The sequence below is a fragment of the Notothenia rossii genome (genome assembly GCF_949606895.1).
Source record: "Notothenia rossii genome assembly, chromosome: 2".
Classification (NCBI taxonomy): Eukaryota; Metazoa; Chordata; class Actinopteri; order Perciformes; family Nototheniidae; genus Notothenia; species Notothenia rossii.
The window spans coordinates 52046468-52073146 of NC_136904.1; the positions used below are offsets into that span (position 1 = coordinate 52046468).

The window sequence follows — 26679 nt, forward strand, 5'->3', positions numbered from 1 at the left end:
CAGAGTTGGGCTAACTTAACTAGTAGACTAAGCAAGTTAGCGGATTATGCTATGCCAGCTTTTGGCTACTGAACATAAACAAACTGGACTCTGTAAATCTGTAACAATAACCTTGGTGACAGCGCTCTGTGACACCCCCTCCACTCCTCCACAAAGAACCTCCCAACAGCCCTCAGTTGACTGAATAACAAGTTGTATCCACTTCCCCTAAATGATCTCTTTATTTGTTATCCCCACAAAGAACTCCAGAAAACAACAGCTGGTGTTCTGGCCTGGTACTGTTGTTCAGTCCTCCATCAGTGAGCTGGACCAGCATGCAGTTCTGCAACACGCACAACACAGTTCAAACAGCCCAAGGAGTGAGCCTCCAAAACAAACTGCTTTAGTTCCACTGAAGGAAACAGGACTGTGAGAAGCGCTGACACTTCAAAGGCTGTGTGTTTGTGTGTGTGTGTGTGTGTGTGTGTGTGTGTGTGTGTGTGTGTGTGTGTGTGTGTGTGTGTGTGTGTGTGTGTGTGTGTGTGTGTGCCCACGCATGTGTGTATTTCCCCTGCCACAGCTCTACATGTAGATTATTGTGTTGTGTGGATTACAATGCTCTGCTGGGTTCATTGTTGTTCAGAGGGCCTCTGGGGTCAGATGGACTGACAGACACACAGAGGAGACTTACAGCAGAAGAAGAGCTTCAACAATGCAAGGATGCCCTCTAGTGGACACTCTGAGCATGTCACACATTTAAAAAATCAATCTCATATCAGCGTGGCACAGATGAAGTCAAATAAATAACTGACTTTTTCAGAATTCACAACTTTTTTTTTCCTAACAATTGACACACACACACACACACACACACACACACACACACACACACACACACACACACACACACACACACACACACACACACACACACACACACACACACACACACACACACACACACACACACACACACACACACACACACACACACACACACACACACACACACACACACACACACACACACACACTATTTATTCCTGACCAATATTGTTACAAATGTGTAGGCAGGAATATATTTCCCTTCTGATACATAAAGCATACTTTCAGTTTTTTATATCTTACATAACATGAATATGTTTAAGTTTGGTTGTACTCTCTGCTAGAGCCTTACCAAGTTAATGTTAAATATTCACCTTCAGACATGTCGGTTTTGGCACGTACGTAGCCTGAAGAAGTATATTTTAGAAACAGTCATGCATAGCTAAGTCATGGTGTCATCACAGCTATGTTTGTGTTTGATTGTATGCTCTGCAAGAGCAGGGCTTCCAAAAGCGGGGGTCGCGAGATGATTACAAAATTAAAATGGAACATTTAAAAAGAAAAAATTATTTTAAAAAATTGATTAATTTTTTTTAGAATTTGTTTTTTTCAATTATTATTAATAATAACGTTTGCATAGACCTTTTCAGGGGCGGACTAGCCATCTGTATAATTTCCCCGCAACGAGGCTCCCCCTTTGACAATCCACTAGCGCAGTGTTTCTCAAACTTTTTCATAAAAAACTGAAATTAATTCACTAGCACTGTTTACAGTTATGTTTCATATGGGTGTTGAGAGATGTATCCATAGATGTTGCTCTCAAAGTGCACCAGATTGATGCATTTAACTTCAACATTTAAAAAAAAGTCTTCCTGGGGGAGCATGCCCCCGGACCTCCCTAGAGGAGGTGAGGTCCACCACCTACCCACACCCCCTGTTAAATTGTCTCACCCACATTGAGGATGCTTCCTACGCCCATGTTTTATTCCATGCGTCAAGTCAGGCAAATTGGGTCCAAATGTTATTGCATCAATGATCTGTTAACATTAAAATAACTAAATATATGCTTTAACTATTTTTGCTCTAGGCAACTCAAGGGCTCAGGTAATGTGATTACTATATGAATAATGGTCCAAAATATAAATAATAAATGCATATGTTTTTTTGTTAAGTAACATACTTTCGTCACCGGCCGGCCGATACATGCCGCGCATTAAGTGGGCCAGTCTGTCAATTAATCCCCGGGCCACTTTTTCCTCCCAGTCCGCCCCTGCCCCTGGGTCTCTTCTTTTTCTGTTGCAGGCTAAAACAGTTAGCAAGGAAGGCTAGCTCTGTCGTTGGATTTCAACTGGACAATCTGGAGGAGGTGGGGGGGGGGGGGGAAAGCTGGACAGTAACCTAGAGCAGTTGTTCTCAACTGGTGGGTCGCGACCCAAAAGTGGGTTGCAGACCCGTTTCCAGTGGGTCGCAGATGTGTGAGTGAATACAATTTTAAAAAATTTAAATTGGGGGGAAAAAAGTCAAACTTTTATTTTGAAGGCCCAATTTTCTAATGCTGTGCATGCAGTAGGCGTTGGACTGGAAGTACCGGAGACCAGTAGTCAGTGATCATCTTCTCAATAAAACATCTTTCCTGATGTTTTTTCGAGTTGTTGCCAGAAGTCCCCATGGAGAATAACTTTGCGGTAGAACTATTATTTTTACATGCATGGGTACAACTTCAGATAAAAATGAACAAATAATGAAATATGACCCATGGTTTGATGATTGACAGGTCACAGAAAAATGGGGGCTATCTACACTTACCCACAATTTAAAGTAATTCACACAGACTATCTCCTCTTTGCTCTTCTCTCTGTGAGGAGCAGCAAGCTGTCAGAACTAGGTCAAAAACAAACAATGACATAAAGTATTATTAATATGTCGGGTAGTAATAGATGTATTTATTTTTTCTTCTCAGAGTTTACCAGAATGCATAGTTTATGTTAGTATTTCTAAAAATCTCCTGGGGGAGAAACTCCCCAGACTCCCCTTCTGGGGATGGGTTTTCAGCATGTGTGCCTTTTTATACAGTTCAGCTTTGAGTCCATCATCTCATAAACCTTTTTAAAAGAATACTTTAGTTCTGTAAAGGGATATATGCACTGTACTTCACTTTAATTAATATTGTATGCTGAAAAGCGTATATTACAGCACGATTTATTGTTGAATAGATTTGAGTGCTTCAAAATGTTGGGTCGCGATTTATTGACTAAGTAAAAAGTGGGTCCCGAGGCCTGACCAGTTGAGAACCACTGACCTAAAGAACCCCTCCCATCCCTCCATGCAGAGCTAGTGAAGATGAGGAGCTCATCACTCTTATTCTGATGCTGTAATAAACCTGAATTTCCCTTAGGGGATAAATAAAGGTTTACCTAATCTATATCTTATCTTAACAAGAGAAATGTTGCCAACCAGTAATTACAAATTGCGTGAAAACAGGACGTTGTGAGGTCACTTCCTGTACCTGTCATGGAGTTCTCCGAGGTGCTGAGCTGCTCCCTCAGCTTATCCACGTCGTCGGGGTGGACCTGCTCGTACAGAGTGCTGCCGAACCACTCCGCCTGGGGGTGGTTCAGCACCGGCGCCACTGAGTCCGACACGTAGATCACCCGGCCCGTCTCCGCGGCAACAACAAAGAGGAAGCCGTCCGCCGCCTCCAGGATGAGATGCTTCAGTTCCTACAGGGAGCAGAGAATAACACGTGCACAAACACATTAACACGTGCATTCGAAATAATCTGAACCCTCTCCCGGTTTCCTCCCGGGGACATATTTCTCCCGTATTTCTGACTAAATCCGATTTACTCAGGACTGTTTCCACTCTGACTTTAATACAGCTACACCATTGCTTGGTTTCCATGGTAGCGCGTCGCTTTAGTAGCGCGCGCAACCGAAATTCTGCCCCCCCCGCGCGGTGGTTTTGAAATGCTCCCGAATTCTGAGCAGGTCTCAAGGCCTAGAGTCAATTCCCAGGGTTCCCTAATATCAAAATCTTTCAAGTAGTTTGGAACATTTCCAGTAACAAACAGTGAATTGACCAGAAAGTTAATATTTTAATGTGTGTGAGAGTGTGTTTTAAGGTACCTGTCTATGTGTAGAGTACAAATGGTGAGGGTGTCGTTTGTGTGTCCATGAGTTTTATGTTAAGCGTGCATGTAAGTGGGAGTGTCTTATTTGAAGAAGTTCCCTGCAGGCGTGGTGAGAATGGAACAGATGTACAGAAACACATGATGAAAAAAAGTAGCTGAAGAATGAATCCAGTAGTTTCAAACGGGGTTTTAATAAGAGCAAATGTTGTTAAAGTGAGCCCTTAATCTGATGCACAGAATAACTCAACATGTACTGATCAGGGAATTGGAGAGTATTAGTTGGACATCCAAACAGAATATATTGGTATCAAAACGCTAGACAATTTCCCCACATTAATCTAAGGAGTGCAATTTATTTTCCAGATAGCCCTCCAAAACTCAATTATCTTTACCAAAATGACTTTGTAGAAATGAATGATATTAAAGGATGTTGTGTAACCCAGTACCTGTTCGGTGAGGAAGGAGGGCTTGTAGGCCCCGTCAGTGGACGTGTTGCCAGTGCCCCGCATGGACTTCATATGGGACACAGCCATGCGCAGGATGGTCAGTTTGTCAGGTTTCCTGGCCAGCGCGCTACAGGTGGGGACCATGTCTGACAGCTCCGTGATGTACTGCGTCATTTTGTTACGCCTGCGTCGTTCAATCTCACTGTGGTTCTCTCTGAACAGAGAAGAGCAGTTAGACACTTAGAGGATAGACGAGAGACTAAACTCATCACCATTCTCTTCCGAATTACTGATGGGTCCATCAACAGCCAGCTATAATCTGATTTCATCTTAATTAAATGGTATTAAACCATTACATCTCACTTTACACACGAAGGCACATTGACTGGAATCTGTCACCACTGCATGCCAGATACTCATTATTTTATTTTCAGATGTCTGGTTTGAGTTTTCTCTTTGAAAACGATTGAGGACTCATAACAACACAGGGTGACAAAATAATGACAGCACAATACATATTTGTTATGTGAGCAAATATACAGTATATTAGGGCTGCTCAATTAATCCTATTTTAATCGCGATTACGATTATGGCTGGCAACGATTACGAAAACAACGTAACCGAAATAAACCGATTATTTTTTTATTATTATTATTAATTTTATTTTATTTTTTTCAGTTGAATTATACATAAAGTTCAGGGTAATCAACTGTTAAAAACATACGGTTCAAATGTTTTCAAAGTAAATGGATAATCGTTTTTAATAATCGTGATATCAATTATTGACCCAGTGGAGTGAGTGGAATATGTTGAATATGTTTTACCAAAATGTTGGCTATATGTTAAGGAGTTTTCAGGTTGTGGCAGTGCACTGCAACATGTTTGTTGATCGTGTTTATTGGTATTTATTATTTTGATATTATTTATTTAAATGTTGACATGAATGTATAATTTATTTTATTTTGTATTGGTTTTTCAGTTGATTACCCTGAACGTATAATTCAACAGTTAAAACGTTCAAATTATTATTTGTATTTGTTTTAAAGTACAATAAATGGATGTTTTCAAAGTCAATGAGTAATCCCATTTAATAATCGCAATTACAATTATTGACCCAAAATAATCTAAATTATGATTTTTGCCATAATCGAGCAGCCCTACAGTATATACAAATATTATACCAAGACAATATTACTGTTGTAATTATCTAGTAGTATACCAAAGTAAATAACTAAATTAGATGGAAACATAAAATGATTACGGTATATACATTTGTAAAGAAAATCTGTGAAATGTCTGCAACATGGGAAGGTCAAGTATGGGTCAAAAGTTGAAATACCTTATTTCTGATAGAACTTTTCAGCCAAACCTTTACATAGAGAAATGGCCTGTCTAATGTGAACTCATCCACTTTGTGTCTAGGGGGGCTTTAGGGATTGAGTTATCAACACAGCAGACATCTTTGTTTCCATGTTTATCTGACAGAGCTCTTATTATTGAAGCTGTTGAGGACTTGGGGTTGGGTCTGTCATTTTCTTTGTCGACACAGAACGCCTACTCTGGAGAGTGGGCTGCCATATGGTTGGTTAGAAAGACTTTAGTGTGATTTGATTTGTTGCTAGAAGTCAGTTATCAGTGTTTCTGTTGTCCAGCCTCACTGACATCTGCACACCTGCTGAATAAACTACTCAAGTGTGGTCAAATAAGGACTTTTAAATGGAGGATAACTGATTAGTAGTTCACGTTCTTTGGATCAGACGGGGGTATAGTGTTCCGGCAGTCTGTGGGGCCCTGACTCAGGGGACATCCTCTGTGGCCCCCAGCTGGCTAGGCCTACCTGACATATCTTTCCTTCTTCACACCAGGAATCTGATCATCATCATCATACCTGCAGAGAAGAGAGGACCGCACATGTAACTCATCGTACACACAGTGTAAAGACATCATGAAGCAGCTTTACTATCAGTACTCCTCAAATGCACTGATGGTCACAACATAATGTCAGACTCAATAGTTAATGCTTGATGGTAAAAACATGGCCGGTGTAACAGGTGCAATGATAATGCAATTGTGTATTTATTTATTAGCTACTTTTTACAACATGCTATTTGCATTAATAACATGATGAATTTATACTATATATATATATATATATATAGTATAAATTCATCATGTTAATGCATACATTTACTTTGTAGAACAAAAAGCATCCAAAATTCATTCCACAGTGATTATTAGTGATACAAACAGTATGATGTTATATTCTATAATAATATAAAACTTTTTTAAAAGAGCCATTTGATTACAGAGCACTTTTACTTTTGATACTTGAGTACATTTTGCTCAGAAAACGTGTGTACTTTTACTTAAGTCACATTTAAACTCAGGACATATTTTAAGACCACAGTGTTTCTACTTTTACTTAAGTAAAGGATTTGAGAATGTTCCATCACAGTGAACTAGAGCTGTTGGTTAAGGGAAGCAGTATTGTAGTATTTCTGCAGCAGAGGGCAGCTCCTCCTCCTCTACTGGCAACGCTCAACTTAGCAGAGCAAAGGTCTTTACTTACTGCACATCTTACAGACATACACACTACACCAGGGGTCACCAACCTTTTTGTCACCGAGGGCTACTTCAAGGGTACTGAGTAATACGAAGGGGTACTTGTTTGATACAAACTTCCTGAATAACATAATTTCGGTTCACCTTTAATGATAATATTATTATTAATAATAATCAGAATACATATTAATTTACTGTATGTGAAGGACTGTCTGATCACATGTTAATGTTAATTATTCCTCTCAATAATTATTAACAATGATTTACCATTGCTATAGCAACCCCATTGTTTTGTTATGAAAATGCATCTATATTTATACACATTCTCGCGAGATCTATCAGGGGTCGTTGTAATGCTGCGTTCACACCGGACGCGACTTCGCTCTAATCGCTTGAGTTTCACCGCTGCTGCCAGCTGTGTTTACTCGCATCATTCAAACAAGACGCGCTGGCTCGGGAGCTACAACTACAACAAAATGAACATATTTTACCGTGATTAAATTGTAATACACGTTTCTAAATGATGCCGAAGTAACAACATACTGATACCGTTTAGTAAAAACCATGAATTAATGCTTGACAAGTCTGCAGACAAGACGGCAGGCGAAAAACCTTTTAAAATGCTTGTTTTCTGAATGGAGATTGGGTCGACCAGGCTAAGCTAACGTTGTATATGCTCATTCCACACTCATAACAACGGCCTACAGACATAAATAAACCAGCGACTGTATTCGCAATGACACAGACAGTCTGTGGTTTGTACTTGTTTAACTTTTGTCAAGTTTCTGAAAAGATATGAGGAGCTGTGACCTCTGATTGCTAACTGCTAACAGCTGATGTTTTCTGGTTGAACGTCAGTGGCAGGCTGAGATCCTCACCACTGCTGTGTGTGTGTGTGTGTGTGTGTGTGTGTGTGTGTGTGTGTGTGTGTGTGTGTGTGTGTGTGTGTGTGTGTGTGTGTGTGTGTGTGTGTGTGTGTGTGTGTGTGTGTGTGTGTGTGTGTGTGTGTGTGTGTGTGTGTGTGTGCTAGCTTGTCTCAGCTAAAGGTGGAACGGAGATTTGGTGCGTGGAGTTCAACTCTGAACCTATCTGGGGTCAGAGTTCAATTTCACGCACCAAATCTCCATTTCACTTACATATGTACATACAAAATGTGTGCTTTTAAAATGTTATATTCAATATTGTCATTTTAAAAATAAAAAATGTATTCAATAATTTTTTTAGACGGAGCGCCATGGTGACTTGTGCTATTTTTAGAACATGCACGCGGGCGACCAATTTCCCCCCTGCGGGCGACTTAGTGCCCGCGGGCACCGCGTTGGCTACCCCTGCACTACACTATGAGAAAGAAGAAAAGGAAATAAATGATAAGTGAGTTGAAGGTTGATATGCATTGGCAGATAGAGACTTGAATCCCTCTCAAAAAAAGACAAAACAAAAAGTAAGCCATGATGTGTCCATGCAACAGACAATGTTACAAACTAAAGTGCATGTATACTTTAGTACAGGGGTTGCCAAAGTGGGGGTTGCGAGATGATTACAAAATAAAAATGGAAAATAAAAAATAATAACATTTTTTTTTATAATTTAAAAACTAATTATTAATAATAATGTTTGCATAGACATTTTCAGGGGCGGACTAGCCATCTGTATAATTTCCCCGCAACGAGGCCCCCCCTTTGACAATCCACTAGCGCATTGTCAAACTTTTTCATACCAAGCACCCCCCCCCCCCCCCCCCCCCGTCGACAGGGGGTCGCAGTCTCTGGCACTGTTATTATGGGGGTCGCGGGCTGAAAAGTTTGGGAACCCCTGCTTTAGTACACACTTCATTTGACTTTCAGTGTAGTAAAAATGAGATCAAACAACTTAAATTTGCTAATTTGAACAACTCTAATTTATCAGATTTTATTATTTTTGTGAAGTAGTTCTAGAACAGTGTGGTCCGCAAACCACTGGTGGTCCGTGACCGCCCCCGACTGGTCCGTGAGTATATTGGTAAAATTTCACATTTGAAATAAATAAATAAATGTAAGTTTTCCGCACTCTCGCGGGAATATCTCCGCAATGGAGCGAGGTTAAGTTTAACTTTCGATTGCATGATATAGCCCAGTGGAACACCTTCATCACACATGTTGCCACTTGTTTGTACCCTTTTCAGCCGATTTGTAATCTGTTCTAGAGAAACGATGTGTTTTGGGATATTTGTGGAGTTAGGTGGTCCGCGAGTGTTTTTTTATTGGTTAAGTGGTCCTTGGTATGAAAAGGTTTGAGACACACTGTTCTAGAACATTTCTCACAGGACCGTTGCTACCTGCTCTCACTGTTCTTACCTTGAGAATTTGCTCGGTCCCTCTCCGTCTTCATCGTCAAAGTCCATTCTGGGAAACAATCACAGGAAAAACAATCACTACTTCTGATAGACTCACAGCGCCCTCTCATGGTCAAACTGACGGTGATTTCTAATATGTCTAATCACTTTCCAGGCAGTAGAAATCAGTTTGAAAGAATGCTCATCTCACAGTGAGTTTACAGTTTCAAAACATACACCTACGACAGGAGTTGGCATACATACATATGTAGACAATGTACTATTGGCATTGCAGTATAATTACCAATATGTACAAACATAGTCTCCTAAAAGGACTTGTCAAAAAGCCTGAGGGAAAGATTAAAGGTGATATAAAGGGAAGGCAGAGTAGAGTGTCAGAGTGCTGCGCATCACATCCTGTTTCTACACCTCGGTTTTAAATTGCTCAGCTCCACTGATCAAAGAAAAAGAAAGAGATTCAATAAATGGGCAACAAGTGATGATTATTGCACACTTGTTGTAATTGCAAGGTTTTATTCAGTGTCATTATTGATTTGACGGTTTAACAAAACAGGTTTGCATATATTAGGTATTTCCTGAGCTGATCATCCATATTGATCATAGAGAATATGGTCAGAAAAAGCCAACGGATCTGTCTACACATGAAGTGCAGACTCGCGTCTACCGTTCAGCCAGTCAGGGTAATTCCAAAAACATTGTTGATATGTGCTATTGATAAGCTGATCAGCTGCTCTCATACAGCCAGCAGCTTCAAACGTCCCTGTAAACTCCCAAAAATGGGATAAATTAATCACATATTGGTATTCTAAATTTAGTTAGTTTCCTACCTTAAAAAGGGGTTATAACTTAACAACAATTCATTCAAAAGCTTAAAAGCAGTTTCTTTGGCAAGTAAAGGTTGATAAAGATGGGGACGCTATGCAAAGTAATGGAAACAACTTTCTTTCCGGGAGTACCAACACATAATAATGTGAGCTCCCTGGAGCAGGTGAAGCATAAGGGGAAATACGGTTACAGTCAATGGCTTTTTCCAAAGCAGTTGTTCGAATAAGCTTTTTATAGCCAATTACGAACCAAAACTCTAAAGATAACTTGTTCTTGGCCATGTTAAGCGTTTTGCCTGGGTAACCATGGCGATCTTACCAGTTTAAAAGCCACCTTTTTTAATATTCAAAACTAACATTAGGCCCAGCATACCTCGCTATCGCACAGATCTTTCTTCTAAGCACTTCCCTCTGGATATTTGCGTGTACACACAGTATGCTGTTTGGTATGCTAGATCAAACTGGGGGCTTCATGCATCGTGGCCGCATCAGGGGCTGAGGAGAGGATCAATGTGTCTGTTGTTGACTTTGGATCCTCTTACTGAACTACATCCTGCCTCTACTACACAAACACACACACACCTTAATAAATAAAGCATCATTGACATAGACAATAACAGTCCCTGTAGCCTCGCTGAGCCAAGTTTATTTGGCGTATTGCCAAGAACCTGTATTATTAATTAATGTGTATGCAGGCCTAATGCTGTGTACAGGTTAAATGCATCGAGCTGTCACATTGCTTATTTTCCTTTCGTTTTTAAAATGACAGAAAAAGCATTATTATTTAATAAGGAGAGGATGAAGAGCTAATGTTTACCCAACATTCAGAAAGGACACATCATTGTTGGTAGAAAGCAACAAAAAAGTTATTCATTATTTAAGTCTATCATTATGCAGGTTTTCATGGTCACAGTCAACTATATTTTCTTTTTAGTTCCGTTTTATTTTCTGTTTTAAAATGTTTATATTTGTTTATTTTCTACCCTTTTTATTTTTTCAAATTATGTGCAATGCCTTGCCATGACAAATCCTTTTTCCTAATTTAGGATCAGTAAAGTACATCTTATCTTATCTCAAATACTAAGTATTTGATGGTATTCCCTGTCATCTACAAGAGAACAAAATGGAGTTGAAAGGACCAAAACATGAATCAAAATATTTTTTTAATTAATAATCTAATTGTTCTTTAAAATATGTTGTATTTATGTGTTTGTCTAAATCATTCCTATATACATATCATATTGAAGCGATGGGGCCCGGCCCTGTGTCTGCACTGTATGGCCCCTTCACGAAGAACCCAGTTACTGGGATCAATTAGGAGAAGATGGTGATCATTAAAACAATCATTTATCTGTGAACAGCACCCACAAAGACATCTCTCCATACGTCACAACAGAAGATGCTTTACAGGTTAAGTATCGTCAGCTCAGGTTAGCTATCATGGAGGCAGTGAAGATAAGAAGTTCACCAGAACATACACGTATATATCAAGTGCAGTGATCTCATGAAAATAAAGATTAGTGTGTTGTACTTTAGCTGTGTGTGATGCAGGGTGCTTTAGTTATGTCCCTATGTTTAATGATGGGACGTTTCAGACAGCAGCAGTAATGTAAACCGCTGCTGAACATATATTTCATGTCACAATACTAAATGACTCTTTCAGCCTTTTCTGTTAAACATATATTCTTTTTATTAATGGTCGCAAATCAACAACACTTATGGCACCACCATCTTTCAGCAAATCAATAAAACAGCCGGTGTGCTAGTGAGAGAGGCAGAGAAATAGTGAGACAGCACCTACTTGTTAGGCAGTATATGGATATTATACCAATACTATGATATGACACTCTTAGATTTTAGTATATACTGTATATCGTTTTAATTTTCTGAAATGTTCTAGTTGTTCTATCATAATGCATTAATATGCATTACCCTGCAACATGTTTTGTTTTTATACATTGTGCAGAATTTCCCCTGTGCTGAATAGTCGATGCAAGACAGCAAATGACCGAGGAGGAGGGAAAGAAAAGCAAAACATAAAAACGTCTACACAATCTGTTATAGAATTGAACTTACTATTTCCCTTATAGAACTTCTTGCTTTTTTTTAACCCAAGTGCTATTTCTGTGGCATAGTACCAAGCCTGGAAATATAAAAAAACTGAACACTCTGTTCCCCCAATAAACAGTGAGTGGTTACTGAATAAAAGAACGCTGTTTGGTTAATAAATAACCGGTATGCTCCCAGATGCTTTGAACAATAGAGTCAACAAAGCCGCTAAGCTTATTAAAAGAGCTATGATTTGTAAATGGATGAAAGGCTGGTTGGCAGTTACATGGAGCATAGCAAAGGTAGATGTTGTGCCTTTCAAGAATAAACACTGTTTAAAACCCAATAATTGCTTGATCAGAATATGAACAAACTACTGGGTCAGCAGCCAGACCTTAAATACTAATTTTAAGTTTGTTTTTTTTTTCACTAATACAACCAAACAGAAAATCTCAGGGAGACGGTCAAAGACGCTTTTCTGAAAATGTGCAATGTTTTCAAATCAAACCAGTCATTACTGCTGCAGAGCGCTCGGAAAAGACGCTGCTGTGCTTTTTCTCCATGTGGTTCCATAAGATGCCATGCACACTGTGTAGACACTCTTTGAGGCAGATGTTACTAGCCAGTGTGAAAGGGGACCCAGAAACATCTGTTGTCTCCTGGGAACTGTCAGCTGTTATTTTGAGACTCTGCTTTAAAAATATTTAAACCTCTTGCTTTAACGATTCACAGTATATGTAGTGGTTACTCTCTGGAGCAGGTACTTACCCTCCTGACCTCCTCTTCCCCCCGCGGCCTGGCACAGCTCCTCCCATCCTCACCTGACCGGCTCCAACGGCCCCCGGCATGGCGACGGTCCCCGACAACTCACTGCCCATCTCTGGAGGACACAAGAGCAGAGTCAGCACCAGTCGGTCACACAGGACCACCATCCAACATCGTTTCCTATTTCTCCAATACTTTTAAAAACATTTTCTCTCGTATCTGACATGTTTTGAAGAGCGATTCATCTTAAAAATAAAGAAATATATGTATTTAATAATATACATTGTATATTTTTACATACATTATATATAAGTTTTGCCATAAGGCCAAAGCAAGATGATCTGGTAACTCAATTGTATCTTCTGCATGTCAGTCATACATTGTTTTGAAATGTGGCAACAAAGGAAATGAATCAGACTGTAGGCTGACAAACAATGTATGTTTCAGAATATTCATAATTCAACTCTGCCAATTATTTATGAGCAAGACAATACAACACCTTTTTTAGGCCCCAATGATACACACTTTTTGTTCTTGAAAAGAAAAAAATACATTATTGTTCCACAGAAATAATTTGTTTAAAATGATTTGAACTGATTTCCAAAATGTCTGGATCTATGGAAAGAAAGATTAAAAAGCTTAACTGCATCACAGCTTATCGCCATAGAGACAGGGGAGAATGAAACGGAAATACTTGGTAAATCAAGAAATCATGACTCCAAGAAAGGGTCAGAACATAATACACATGGTTGCAATATGACTCCTTTCCAACCTCCCAACAACACACCGATTTTGAACTTACTATAATTTAAGAGAAGTTGAAATATAAGTCTGTGATGCTAGATCCTGCATATTTGGGGTTCTTTGTGATTGAAACATGCTTAAATAGTAACACATTTAGCATGTCCATCAACCATTCTGGTTAATTGGTGGATGTATAAAAAGAACTGGATACAACGTCGGCGATGGGGGGAAATAACTCTGGATTCAGCTTTTAGCGCATTATACAACCGTTAAGCCTTAACGATTTAGATAAGGGCTATCTAGACTGGGTAGTAGATTTAACAACAAAATAATCTGATTTACAGATGTCTCTTTCCTCATGTTTGTCAATGGGGAAAACTATTTTTGGGCCTTATGAAGGCGCAGAGTGACGCAAAAGTTATATTACCACCGTTTGGGCACAACAAACATAATTTGCTTCAGTGTCAGGTGCACTTCCTGGGGGCTTGGGTTGATCCCTGCAGGGTAGGACAGATGACTTTCTTAGCAACATTGGGTTCAAATGATCAGGGCTTTAAACGTTGGTGTGAGTGTGAGAAAACCCTGTAGTTCTGAACTTCAGTTTCAGCTGTCAGCACATGTTCCACAGGGCTGTGTAGAGCAGTCAGTCTCCAGACCCACAGCGCCGCCTGGGGCTCTGGTTACCTGCTTCAATACCAAATACTGTCTGATGTTTGGGAATACACACACATCCCCCCCAATTGTCTTTATCTCGTGTCCCATATTCACTAGCACAGTGTGAAGAAAACACACAGAAGAAACAACCCAAAACCACTGACAGAAATAAAAACATTACATCACTGCTAAATTAGATAATTAACTACCAAAGACATAAACTGACATGAAAACAGTTAAAGCAAAAAAGGAAAGTAAAGAGGTGCAAAAATACTAAATTATATAAAACATTTTCTTTACTCGGTAATGGAGGTAAAAACAATGCTGACAGGATGTATACTGTCTCCATCTTCTTCTCATATTTACCTCTCCCTCTCCCTAAATACATTATTTTCCTCCATGTTTATACCCCACTCCATGCCTAATTGTTTTCCCCTCCATCTCTCCGCTCCATTCACCCCCCAATCACTCACTCTCTCACTCATTGAGCCAGCTGTAATGGATCGGCCAAACAAACCCTCTGCTATGCCCCGGTCCAGCGAGTATCATAGTTAATATTTGATACCGAGTGCATTCCCACCCCCGACCCCCCTCCACATCTTTCCAGATAAACGGAGTCACACTCCAGTGCAGGCCTTCCAGGAGCAGTGCTCCATCACTCATTCATGAGGTGGCTTTGGTACCACACGGCTCTAAACCAGCCTCTGACAAGAGACAGCTTCTCACAATCAGTGCAGTCATCAGCCACAGCCGTTTGCCAAGACCAAGTCGCTCGTAAAACACAGGAGGTGTGGAAACTAAGAACACCATATGTGGTAAATTGTACAGCTAATATAACACAACATATTAGTTGTATTTCCTTTAACTGGTGGATATAGAGTTGCTGCGGAGGGGGTTGAGATGCACAGGCTGCAGTGGAGACGCTGCGCACAGCTGATCGACAGCTGGGACAAGAACCGCCAAATACAAAAACATAATTCAGATCCAGCAGTCATGACTCCACTCCGGAGGGATCCCCTGATCATTTCTTACAGTTTCTCATCAAGGGGGGTCTCCGGTACAAACACACTGCCTGAGGAAGGCTATGTGTATTTTTTTTGTCATTAACCTTTTTCGGACCACTTATTTATTTATTTTGGTGACGATCCGACCTCCATGCTGCTACTCTGGTTCAAACTGCATCCACCAAACAATATGATTTATCTCGACCTCCCCAAAATCTGACACGATGTGAGATGTTTTTTTTAGCTGTTCTGTCGTCAGAACAGCTAAAAAAGTCTTCATAAAGTCTTCATAAAGTCAGTCAAAATGAATGAATGAATGGGCGTTTCTTTGACTATTTATAGGCAAACATGAGCGTTACGTGAAGCCCGCAAAAGCTGCACCGCATTTTGAGTCGGTTGTGATTTATAAAGGGAAACATGCGTAGGAAGTGCCATACGCACTTTCCTCGCCGGTACGCAATGTTTGGTGAATCGGAAAGTGGCGGAAAATGTATGGACCTATTTTTCGGATTTCTACTATGTAAGCAACCTTCCCACGTCAATCCTACGCACGGCGTTATACATGAGGCCCCTGAAGTACATTTATCAGGTACTTGTACTTTACTTGAGTGCTTCAGTGGACGCTACTTTATACTTGTACTCCACAGCATTTTTCAAAACAAATATTGGACTTTTCACTCCACTATATTTTGACAAGATTAGTTACCAGTTACTTTTTTCAGGTTCATTATTAATGCAACTATTCAATCAACTAATACATTGTGATGTACTAATATTGATGGAGTTACCTGGCAGTATAAAAAGTATTTGAGTTATTTTATCAACTGCAAATTTAAAATTAACACATTAATGCATCACAAATAATAAACCAGTAATATCATATTTATTATTCAAAAGATTGCCACTTTGGATAACGAGTACTTTTAAATGTAGTACTTAAGTATATATTACTGCTAATACTTTTTGTACTTTTACTTAAGTATCATTTTGAATAAGTTACTGATTATTACACAAAACAGGAACAAGCCATGGTGCAAGTCCAATTGGTCACCTTTTCTGATAAAATAAGAGAACATTGAAGACAAAACGCTGTGTGTGTCCTCGGGTATTGACATTTAAACAGAAAAGCTCTCTACTATAGGGGTGTACTACGACGACAGATTAGTGGGTTAGCGAGGTTTGTTGACCCTAAAGCCAGAGTGTTCTATATAACGGTGGCTCTCTTTTGAGCTGGCTACATCACCATGGTAATTTATGCTGCAGACATAAACTGCTTCAGACCAGATTATTTTCAGGGTTTAAATTGTCTCAAAAGGACCGATCATTCACTAATTTCATTGAGAATTCCTGTTGGGGAAATATTTTCCAGGGCCCATAACTTTGACCCAGTTTATCAGTTCAAACTGTCCTGACTGAGCACAGGCACCTGTAACCTTGGCTGCTGTGCTCTCAGTGTTCTGTCTCCCTGTTCCTGCCTGTTGGCGTCAGCTGATAGAGGTGTTATGGTTCTATGTTCCTGCCTGTTGGCGTCAGCTGATAGACGTGTTATGATTCTATCTTGTTATGCAGCATGTTGATTATTCTCTCTGAACTAGCTAAATACATGGGTCTGGGGTAGAGTTCTTCAGAATTGACGTGGCAACTCTCCTGTGCAGTCAGACCGTGACTGCTGTGACTTGTGATGTGAATCCTCCGGCCGAAGCTCCAAATAAACCATCAGTGTTTGACATCAAAGCTCCTGCTCTTCCCGTGCCTCCTTCCTGAGTTGGTGACTTCCACTACATTGCTACACAGAAGTTTCCCTTACAATTCCTATTGGTAAATTTGGACATTCCAACGGTAGTTATTTTTCGCTAACAGAGAGTTGCTTAGGAGAACAGACCATTGCTCAGGCAAACACACGTATTGTGAAAAAAGAGAGAACAATTCGAAGTAGAAAAAAAAAAGGCATAATATACAATCTGACAAAGGCCGGTGCTATAATGCTTCAATTAACTGGCTATTCTTTATAATATACTCAGATCAATAGGAGACAGAGATATTAAGTTATAAATCAAGGGTTTTTGTTATTATTTACAGCAGGGGTGGGGAACCTTTTTCCTCTCAAGGGCCATTTAAATTTTACAACATCCTCCGAGGGCCGTACAAATTATTGAACTCTGCTTAAAAAAACTAAAATCACAGCCCATTCATTTGGCCTTTCTTTCATGCTGTGCAAAGAAAAAGCAACCTCTTAATCCAGATATCTTACCATGCACGTGCACGGTGTGGCATTACCATCAAAACAGAAAGATATGGACACAAGATGTGTGCAAATGTATTTAGCATCCTATCCATGTGAACATCATTTAAGTGGGGGGGGGACCTAACTTCCTCTAGGAGGACCGGGGGCATGCTCCCCAGGGAAGATTTTTTTTTTTAAATGTTGAAGTTAAAAGCATCAATCTGGTGCACTTTGAGAGCAACATTAAGAGATCTATGGATACATCTCTCAACATCCATATGAAACAGAACTGTAAGCAGATTTCTTTTTCTTTATGGATATTTTACAAATCACTCCCCTTTCAAACTGTAGTCTTGTTTAATATAACAACTTTTTAGTTACTGTCATATAGTATTTTATACCTGTTTTTCATTTAGTCTCTTATTTTTTTAGAACTATAATGATCATATCAAGTTGTGCCTTAACCTCACTGAGCTGAGGTTATCTGAGCCTCTCATGCGCTTTTCCCGTTCTAGCTCCCGCGCTAGAGCTTTTCTTGTTCAGCTCCGGTTTCCCTTTTCTGCTCCCGCTCTGTTCACACCGCCCAGAGTCCGACTGGTGCTGCCGCTGCTGCGTCATGACGTCACCGTTTACATCGCTGATTTGCTCCCCAACGGCGTTACGGCACTCACTACAACGGGGGACTGCGTCAGGTCGACGATCTTGTTGCTTTTAATCATACAAAGCCAGATTAAATTAAATAACGACTTCTCCAACCTTATACTTTTCTCCAGAGTGCCGTGGTTCATTGTTTATTAATGTGTTTCAGCGGCATTTACCGACCGCTCTTCCACGGGAGTTTATTCTCCCGTTAGCTCCGGGTTAGCTAATACTTTAGAGCGGCCGCTCTAAAGTATTCACTGTCTGACTGTCACACAAGCAGCTGATACATATCCCCAAATCCCCATTAGTGAATTGAAGCTGTTTGGCATCACAACGATGTTATGAAAGTTTCTCTGGTATAAAATGGGTGATGTTAGCATAGCAACCGAAGCTAAACTGACTACTTGCTATTGCTATCCTATTATGCCATAAGCCGTTTTCTACAGGCACATTGTACCGGCGTATTTTTCATTATGATTCTACTTGTGATAGTCGGACATGACAACCTGTGCAGCCCATGTATTGATTCCATCTGATCTGATATAATACAAAACAAAACGTCTGCCTGCTCTCCACAATGATCAATAACAGCAAACGGATGGTCAAAGTAAGGTAAAAATAAACAGAATCACACGAAGCCTGGTTAGTGTTGCCCAGTGTTGTAGTCAAGTCACCAATTCACGAGTCCAAGTCACTCTCGAGTCACCACTCTTCGAGTCCAAGTCCGAGTCACCTAAGAAGAGTCCAAGTCAAGTCTGAGTCACAAGTCTTCATGTATTAACCTTCGTGGATATATGTGTTGAAATGTAGCTGCTCTTCTACATTGCTTTTATCCTGTCATGTTATACTAATATGTCTATTGAACTGCTGTGAAGCCAGTTTGGCTACAATTCTTGTAATAAGTGCTATACAAATATAAAGCTTATTACTAATATTAATATTATTATTACATATAAATAAACTATATTTAAAATGAGTTACCTTTTAGAGAAGTGATTATATTTGTATGCCAATATTTTCCTATGGTAAAGTTTTCGTTTCGCACTTTTATTTTGATAGTAATAAGATCAGGACTCTTATTTTGAAGGAACTTTTACCGGTTAAATCGGTTTACTGATAAAGTTTATTCCCAGAAAGCACATGGCTACTTAGCATGCAACATGACGACATTCTGCATGTTAAGTAGCCATGTGCTTTCGTGTTATCGCTGAATCTTTATTTATTGATTAGATCGCGTTACTCTGATGATAGTGTTCAAGACCGCCTATAGCCTATGTCTGAACTCGATCCTTAGAGTAATGTGTTACTGAGCCTTCTCTTCAATATTTTTTCCACACAACGAGCATTTTGCGCTGCTCTTTCCCAATGTGGCAGCAGAATGTGTGAAAGCATACAGCACGATGCGGGGTGTGACGAAGGTAACTTCATCACGGTGGACTGACGGCTTCGGGCCTTGTAACTCAGCACTTTAGTGAACAGTTTTGCACTTTATTAGTGTGATTGCACAGTACCGTTTGGCATGGCATATTTGCACATTTTATACTGATTATTGAGATAGTATTTATTAAAGGATTGAACCGTGTTGATTGAAATGTCGTCTGGCAGGTGCTGGTCGGGTCCTCGAGTTAGCGAGAGCGCCGAAAGTGCTTATGCTAGAATGACAGCGGTTAAGAATAGTCCGGGTGCAAATAATATGTGGGGGTGTAGACATCATAGCGTTAAGTGGCATTAATTGTTCAAGTGCTGACTGCGTTTAGTTGGGTTTGTATGTGTGCATTTCTGTTCAGTTATATGTTTGTGTTTGAAAAGTGTTCCCCCTCCCGCTATGTCTGTTGCTGGATTGTGTGGACCTGGTGCCCTGTGTTGTCTCCTCCCCCTTCACCTGTGTCTAATTGCTGATTAGTGTGTGTGGGTATTTAGGCTTTGTTTCCCTGTCTGTTAGGGGCAGGGAGTGTATGTGAGATCCTGGTGGCTGCAGGCTGGGCTCACGTGAACAGCAGCAGCAGGATTGAGGCTGTGTGTAATGTTTTAATAAATGCCCACACCGGGTTGTATTTTTGGACGTTCTGCCTCTGCCTCCTTACTTGGTCGGGCCGCTCAACGGTCAGCTTCACACGGGGTGTGTCTCTAGACATCTTTAGACTGGAATAGCGGGGCCCATTACGTGAACTCGCCTCGCAGGTGCACACGCCAGGATAGAGGACATCAGACTCCAGAGAAAATGTATTCGAGTCCGAGTCCAAGTCGGAGCGTCAATGTACAAGTCGAGTCCGAGTCATCGTGGGGGGGGGAATTCACGAATCCGAGTCCAAGTCATCGTGTGCGAGAATTCACGAGTCCAAGTCCGAGTCGCGTCAATCAGTGCGCGAGTACGAGTCGAGTCACGATTCCCGAAAATTGGCACTAGAGTCCGAGTCCAGGACTCGAGTACTCCATCTCTGGTGTTGCCTGACTTTATAAAGTGTGTTTTTTTTACAAATGTGTGGCCTTCTAGTCAATTTGCTCAGCACTACTGCTTGTAGGCAGGCATGACGAGACTCTTCAATCGACCTATGTTCAGGGGAGGTGGGTTTAGTTTCCTGCACGCCTCGACGTAAGAGAGACGTAAGCGGCGCCGCCTCTTAGCTGCGGAATCTTGCTGTTCGAGACCGACAATATTTTGGAGCTGGAAACTCACCGGATTCCGGAGCTAGGAGGCGGTGCCGCTGCGTTGTGAAGAGGAAAAACCGGTACTTTTCAGGCTCTAGCTCCAAGCCGGCCCTGAAAACGCGTTGGTGTGAAAGGGGCATCAGTCTGTCAGGAGAGAGCTCTCTTCCACCTGGTCATAGAAAAAGCTCTTTATATTCATTAGCATAGCTAGCTAACCAGATGCTAATAACAACAGATCGCCACTGGGCTTACAATTAAGACACAGCCACGCAAAAACTGCGGCATGTCTACGGCCCCTTATGGGTACTGCAATATTTGAAGTGCTGGATGGAGCGGGGTTCCGGTGCTCTCCGTCAGCAATACACCACGTGATGACACGTTCGTGTTGTGTTCAAGGAACCTGTCCTTGGCCAGGAAAAACAGGCACTCGCTTGTTTAATTATTTTGCGGTCTAGATTTCTTTAAAAAAATGTGAAGTGAGAAGTTGTCCGTCAGTCCGTGAGTCGGATCCCCCCCCCCCCGAAAACGAAAACTCTTCGGTTCTCCATGAATTATACAAGTCACCCAAATCAGCGTTAAAAAAGCGGGAGGCGCCGAAAAGCGACTAATTTGCATGCATAAAGGAGGATCAAAGGGGCTATGGGCAGTCATATCAATCGGCAGAAAAAGTTAAAAGAAGTTCACTTTAACGTCAGCTGTGGAAAGCCAACATTGCTTTTTTTTTGTTGATGTCCCCAGTAGAGAAAAGACGTTAAAAGACAGAAAAATGGATGTCAGGGAAATACACAGATGAAGACAAGTTTTCTGTGAACAGACTTGGACAGCTACAGAAAACCTCGATCAGTGCAGTCATGTTAAGTTATGTTGCTGTCGACGCAGTTCCAGTCATTGGTACGCAGTGGAACAGAGTATATTTTTCATTGAGCGGAAGCAATACCATTGTTTAAGTTAACAAAATCATTTTTTATCAATATTGTGAGTCGTGCCGACTTCTGTAGTATGTAAACGTGTAATAAGCGGTATAATGTGCAGTGAAGTGAGTAAGGAAAAAAGAACACCTATCTTTAGTTTTGTTGAGCCAACTCTGGTTCTGTTGAACTTGCTGTGTAGTATAACCCCTGGTCTTTGTTTTAATTGTTCAGCTATTTAACAAAAAATCACTGCCTTAGTTAAAACAAGGCTGGCTGACAACAGAACCACAAAGGAACAGAAGAGCTGGTGTGTCTGCGCCAGGGTCGCTGCTGTGCTAACCCCCTCACTGTGAGCAGCTGGTGGATTAGCTGGTTCTTGAGGAACTCTCTAACACAGTGTTGTGTTCACAGCTTCAACCTAACTGCGACCACTGACAAAGCAGCATTAGCAGAAACACAGCTAACTACTCTGCAGCTAACAGGGCCTTTACCTGAACATTTTCAAATGTCTAGCCTTGTACCATGACAAATCTAACACTAAGATGCATACTGGTATCATTATGAATAGTACACTGGGGCACACCCCTGCATGACTGATTAGGATTATTGCTGCTTACTCTCACAACCACAGAAGTTAGCTAGTGCTACAGTCCCTCAGCACCATGAGGAAGGATTTTTGCAAGTTTTTCAGGTTTCTGTTGGTGCACAGTCTTGAACACAAAGCTAATCTATCAGTTTTAAGGTCACACTCATTGATCTTCAGACAGCCGGAAGTTTAAATACCCCGAGGTGAAATGCATTAATGAGTCTGCAGGGAGAGCAGAGGAACGATACACTCTCTCTCCTTTTCCATCATGGCGTCCCTCAGACAAGGTTGTTTCTGTTCTCTCTCTGCTCCCCTCACAACACATGTATCAAACAGCCTCAGGACATTAAAGGTGGGGTAGGTAGTTTTGGAGAAACCAGCTCGAGTGTGCTAGAATTTGAAAATACACAGCTGGAAAAAATCTGCCACTTCCTTACAGAGCCCCTCCTCCAACACACACGAACGCGCACATGGCCAATGAGGGCACTAGATACGGCTTCCACAGATGACATTTTTGTATGTATTTATTTATTGTCAAAGCATTTTATATATTCATTGCTATCGGGATGTTAAGAGCATTCCATGGAATATAACAAAAAGTGTTTCTGAAGTGAATTACCTACCCTACCTTTAACCAAAGGGAATAAACTAACAGACGTATTCAAAGTAGTTTCTTGAATTCTTGAAATGTAACCAACAAAAACAAATATTCTTAAAAGACCAGGATGCGAAATATAAATATGTTACAACTATCTCTGAAAAAACAACTGACTTAATTAAAAACCTATTTTTGTCGTATGTCTGTCATCTGAATCAATTCATTTGTATTGTGCTGCAGACTATCTTGGCCAGGTTACTCTTCAAAATGCTTTGATATGTGGCTAAGACTTAGATATATAAAACGTTTTGAAACATTGATTATTGACCAGTGTTCCTGAAAATTAAATAGTCTTTCTGACATTATTATAAACTGCTTGGTTAAGTATATGGAAAGTTTGTCAGACCAAATCACAACAGAGTAGTTTAACAGTGACCTGCTATTATTTGTGTAAACATTACATTGGTAATTATCTATTTTGTATAATTTTAAGGCACATTCTTGCTTTAACTTTTTATGTTTATATAAATATGTTATTCAACTGATTTGGGTGTCTTTTATTTATTTCATTCTAACATGTAGCAACTGTCACAAAAGAGTTTCCCAGAGATAAATAATATTCTGATTCTGATGTGCAAATAACAGTCATTTTATTTGTAACTGGTGTTGTTACTCTTGAAATAGCTCAACACCAAAGGAGTGTGTGGCAGCGGGGTGTGGTTTGGGCGCTGGCTGCTGGAGTGAAGGGAGTGGCTCGGCCGGAGGCCAGACAGCTGATCGGAATCAGGTAATCAGTACCGGAATAAAAGCATGTCGTAACCTGGTTCTGGTCTGTTTCGCAGTAGGCGGGATCCTGGAAGGTCGCGAAAGGACCTGTGAAGGTTCCCACCCGGGCAACGTTTGAGACCCGCGTATATTTTAGTTTGGAGTTAATAAATGCCTGTGTTCAACCAACCTGCTCTTTCCGTCCCTATTTGAACCCTGTGTGAGCGGAGAGGCTCACAGTGGCACCTGAACAGGGACATCATGTCGGAAGGAGCAACCCCACTGGGTCAGGCCCTCCCAACGTCTCGCTCACATGCAGGAGACCACCACAACATTACAGCGACAGCAGAGCGAGGCTCTGCTCCGGATCGCCTCGAGCCAGCGCGAGGACCGGGCTCTCCTACGGGAGCTGCTGCAGCGTACGGCCGTTCGGGAGGCCGATCCCGCTACCAACCCGGCCCGAACGCCTTCAATGGCCCTCCAGAAATTGACGGCAGAGAATGATCCGGAGGCATACCTGGACATCTTTGAGGGCACAGCGGCGGCGTGCGGGTGGCCGGAGGAGGAGTGGGCAGCGCAGCTATTGCCTCTGCTATCTGGGAGTGCGCAGCTAGCCGCCCACAGCCTGCCAGCAGCCTCTCGGCATGTGTACCAGCATCTGAGGAAGGCCATCCTGGACCGGATTGGCAGCACGCCAGAGGGACATCGCCGCCGGTTCTGGGCCCTCCCCTTCGAGGACGCTGACCGGCCCTTCTCCTACGCGCAGCGGCTCCTGGATGCAGCGAGCCGCTGGCTCCAGCCGGGGGTGCGCTCCGCTGAGGAAGTCGTCAGGCAGGTGGCGCTGGAGCAGTTAATCGCCGGCCTGCCATCTTCGACGGCGAATTGGGTCCAGTGCCGTCGCCCCGCCAACCTGGAAGCAGCCGTCGTCCTCGCGGAGGACCACCTCGCGCTTCCCCGGCGGAGCATGAAAGCGGAGCCCGGACCACCAGCCGTCTCAGCGGGCAGACCCGTCCCAGCCCCGAGGAGGAGGTTTCCTGGAGCAGCTGCCCTTCCCTCCCCACCATCACACGGCCCCAACCCCGCAGCCCCGACACTTTCCCCCCTAGCTCTACCTTACCCTCCTGTTTTTATCTCTCCCCAGGGTCCGGCCTACGCTTCTGGTCGTCCGGCACCACGGGGGGCTCCTCAGACGTCAGGGCAGGATTGCTGGCGGTGCGGGCAGCCCGGCCACTTCCGACGGGAGTGTCCTCTCATGGAGGTCGGACAGCTGGTTCGGGTTGCAGGACCGCCAGTTGCCTCCCCCGATTTGGAAGGGACGTACCGTATACCGGTATGTATACAGGGGGGTACACACCAGGCTCTGATGGACACGGGCTGTAATCAGACGATGATCCATCAGCACCTGGTTCGGCCTGGGGCATTGATTGAAGCATCGTGGGTGAAGGTGAGGTGTGTGCATGGGGATATTCACCAGTACCCGGAGGTGACACTGGACATTCTTATAAGGGGAAAAAGCATAGAGTCAGGGCTGGAGTTAGCACTCGCCTTACGCACCCTCTGATTTTGGGAACGAATTGGCCGGGGTTTGCTAAGCTAGCGGGGGCTATGGGGGTGCGTTCACGGACGGCAGGGAAATGTGAGTTGTGTGCTGTGTTTAGTGGAGAGTCGGAGGCGGCTGACGACATCGAGGGGGAAACGGACACGGAGGGGCCGCGGAGGTCCCTCTGGACCCGCTGGTGTTTCCCGTGGAAGATTTCCCCCTCGAACAGTCGAGGGACGAGACCCTTCAGCACGCCTTTGGCCAGGTGGTGAGTATTGATGCCTCCCAGCTACACCCAAACGCAGCACTCACTCACCCACACTTTACGATGGTTAGGGACAGGCTGTAACGTGTAAGCCGTGACACACAGACAGGAGAGATAAATACCCAGTTGTTGGTGTCAAAAAGCCGTCGGGAAATGGTTTTTCAGGCGGCTCATTATAACCCCATGTCAGGTCACCTAGGGTACGACAAATCACTACACCGGATAATGGCCCGATTTTATTGGCAGGGTATTCGCGCAGATGTGAAGCGGTGGTGTGCATCTTGCCGTGAATGTCAGCTGGTTAACCCGCCGGCCATCCCCAGAGCGCCATTGCGCCAGTTACCATTGATTGAGGTGCCTTTTGAGAGAGTTGGTATGGACCTCATCGGGCCATTAGACCGGAGTGCACGGGGATATCGCTTTGTACTAGTCCTAGTGGATTATGCAACGCGATACCCCGAGGCAATGACGCTGCGTAATATCTCTGCAAAGAGCGTCGCGCAGGCACTGTTTCACATTATCTCCCGAGTCGGGATCCCGAAAGAGATCCTGACTGACCAGGGCACACAGTTTATGTCAAGCTCACTACGCGAGCTGTATGAACTATTGGGCGTCCATTCAATACGGACTAGTGTTTACCATCCGCAGACCGACGGCCTGGTGGAACGGTTTAACAAAACACTAAAGAACATGGTTCGTAAGTTCGTTCACGAAGATAGCCGTAATTGGGATAAATGGCTAGATCCTCTGTTGTTTGCAGTGCGGGAGGTGCCCCAGTCCTCCACGGGATTTTCTCCCTTTGAGCTGTTATTTGGTAGGAAGCCCCGGGGTGTTTTGGACCTAGTTAAGGAAAACTGGGAGGAGGGTCCAAGCACCAGTAAAAACGAAATACAGTACGTTATGGACCTGCGAGCAAAACTCCACTCACTGGGGCAGATATCACAGGAGAATTTGCTCCAGGCTCAGGAACATCAGCAGCGCCTGTACAACAGAGGGTCGAAACTGAGACAATTTTCACCGGGAGATAAAGTGCTTGTATTACTCCCACCCTCTAGCTCTAAACTACTCGCCAAGTGGCAAGGACCCTTCGTGGTCACACGACGAGTGGGAGACATAGATTATGAGGTGGTGCGTTCTGACAGGGGGGGAGCAACACAGATTTACCACCTTAACCTCCTGAAAGCA

General features: G+C 42.4%; 1 protein-coding gene across 2 annotated transcripts in view; it reads right to left on the minus strand.

Moving 5' to 3' along the window:
- Positions 1 to 26679, minus strand: part of arnt2 (aryl-hydrocarbon receptor nuclear translocator 2) — a 143452-nt gene that overhangs the window by 111888 nt on the left and 4885 nt on the right. Inside the window, exons 2-5 of one of the 2 annotated variants that reach the window (XM_079664798.1) lie at positions 12916 to 13027; positions 9276 to 9323; positions 4381 to 4582; positions 3311 to 3524 (exon numbers count right to left, since the gene is read on the minus strand). In XM_079664798.1, coding sequence (XP_079520924.1) covers positions 3311 to 3524; positions 4381 to 4582; positions 9276 to 9323; positions 12916 to 13027 — 576 coding nt within the window. Of the gene's footprint in view, positions 1 to 3310; positions 3525 to 4380; positions 4595 to 9275; positions 9324 to 12915; positions 13028 to 26679 lie in introns of both variants that reach the window. The other variant, XM_079664797.1, reaches the window with a different exon arrangement.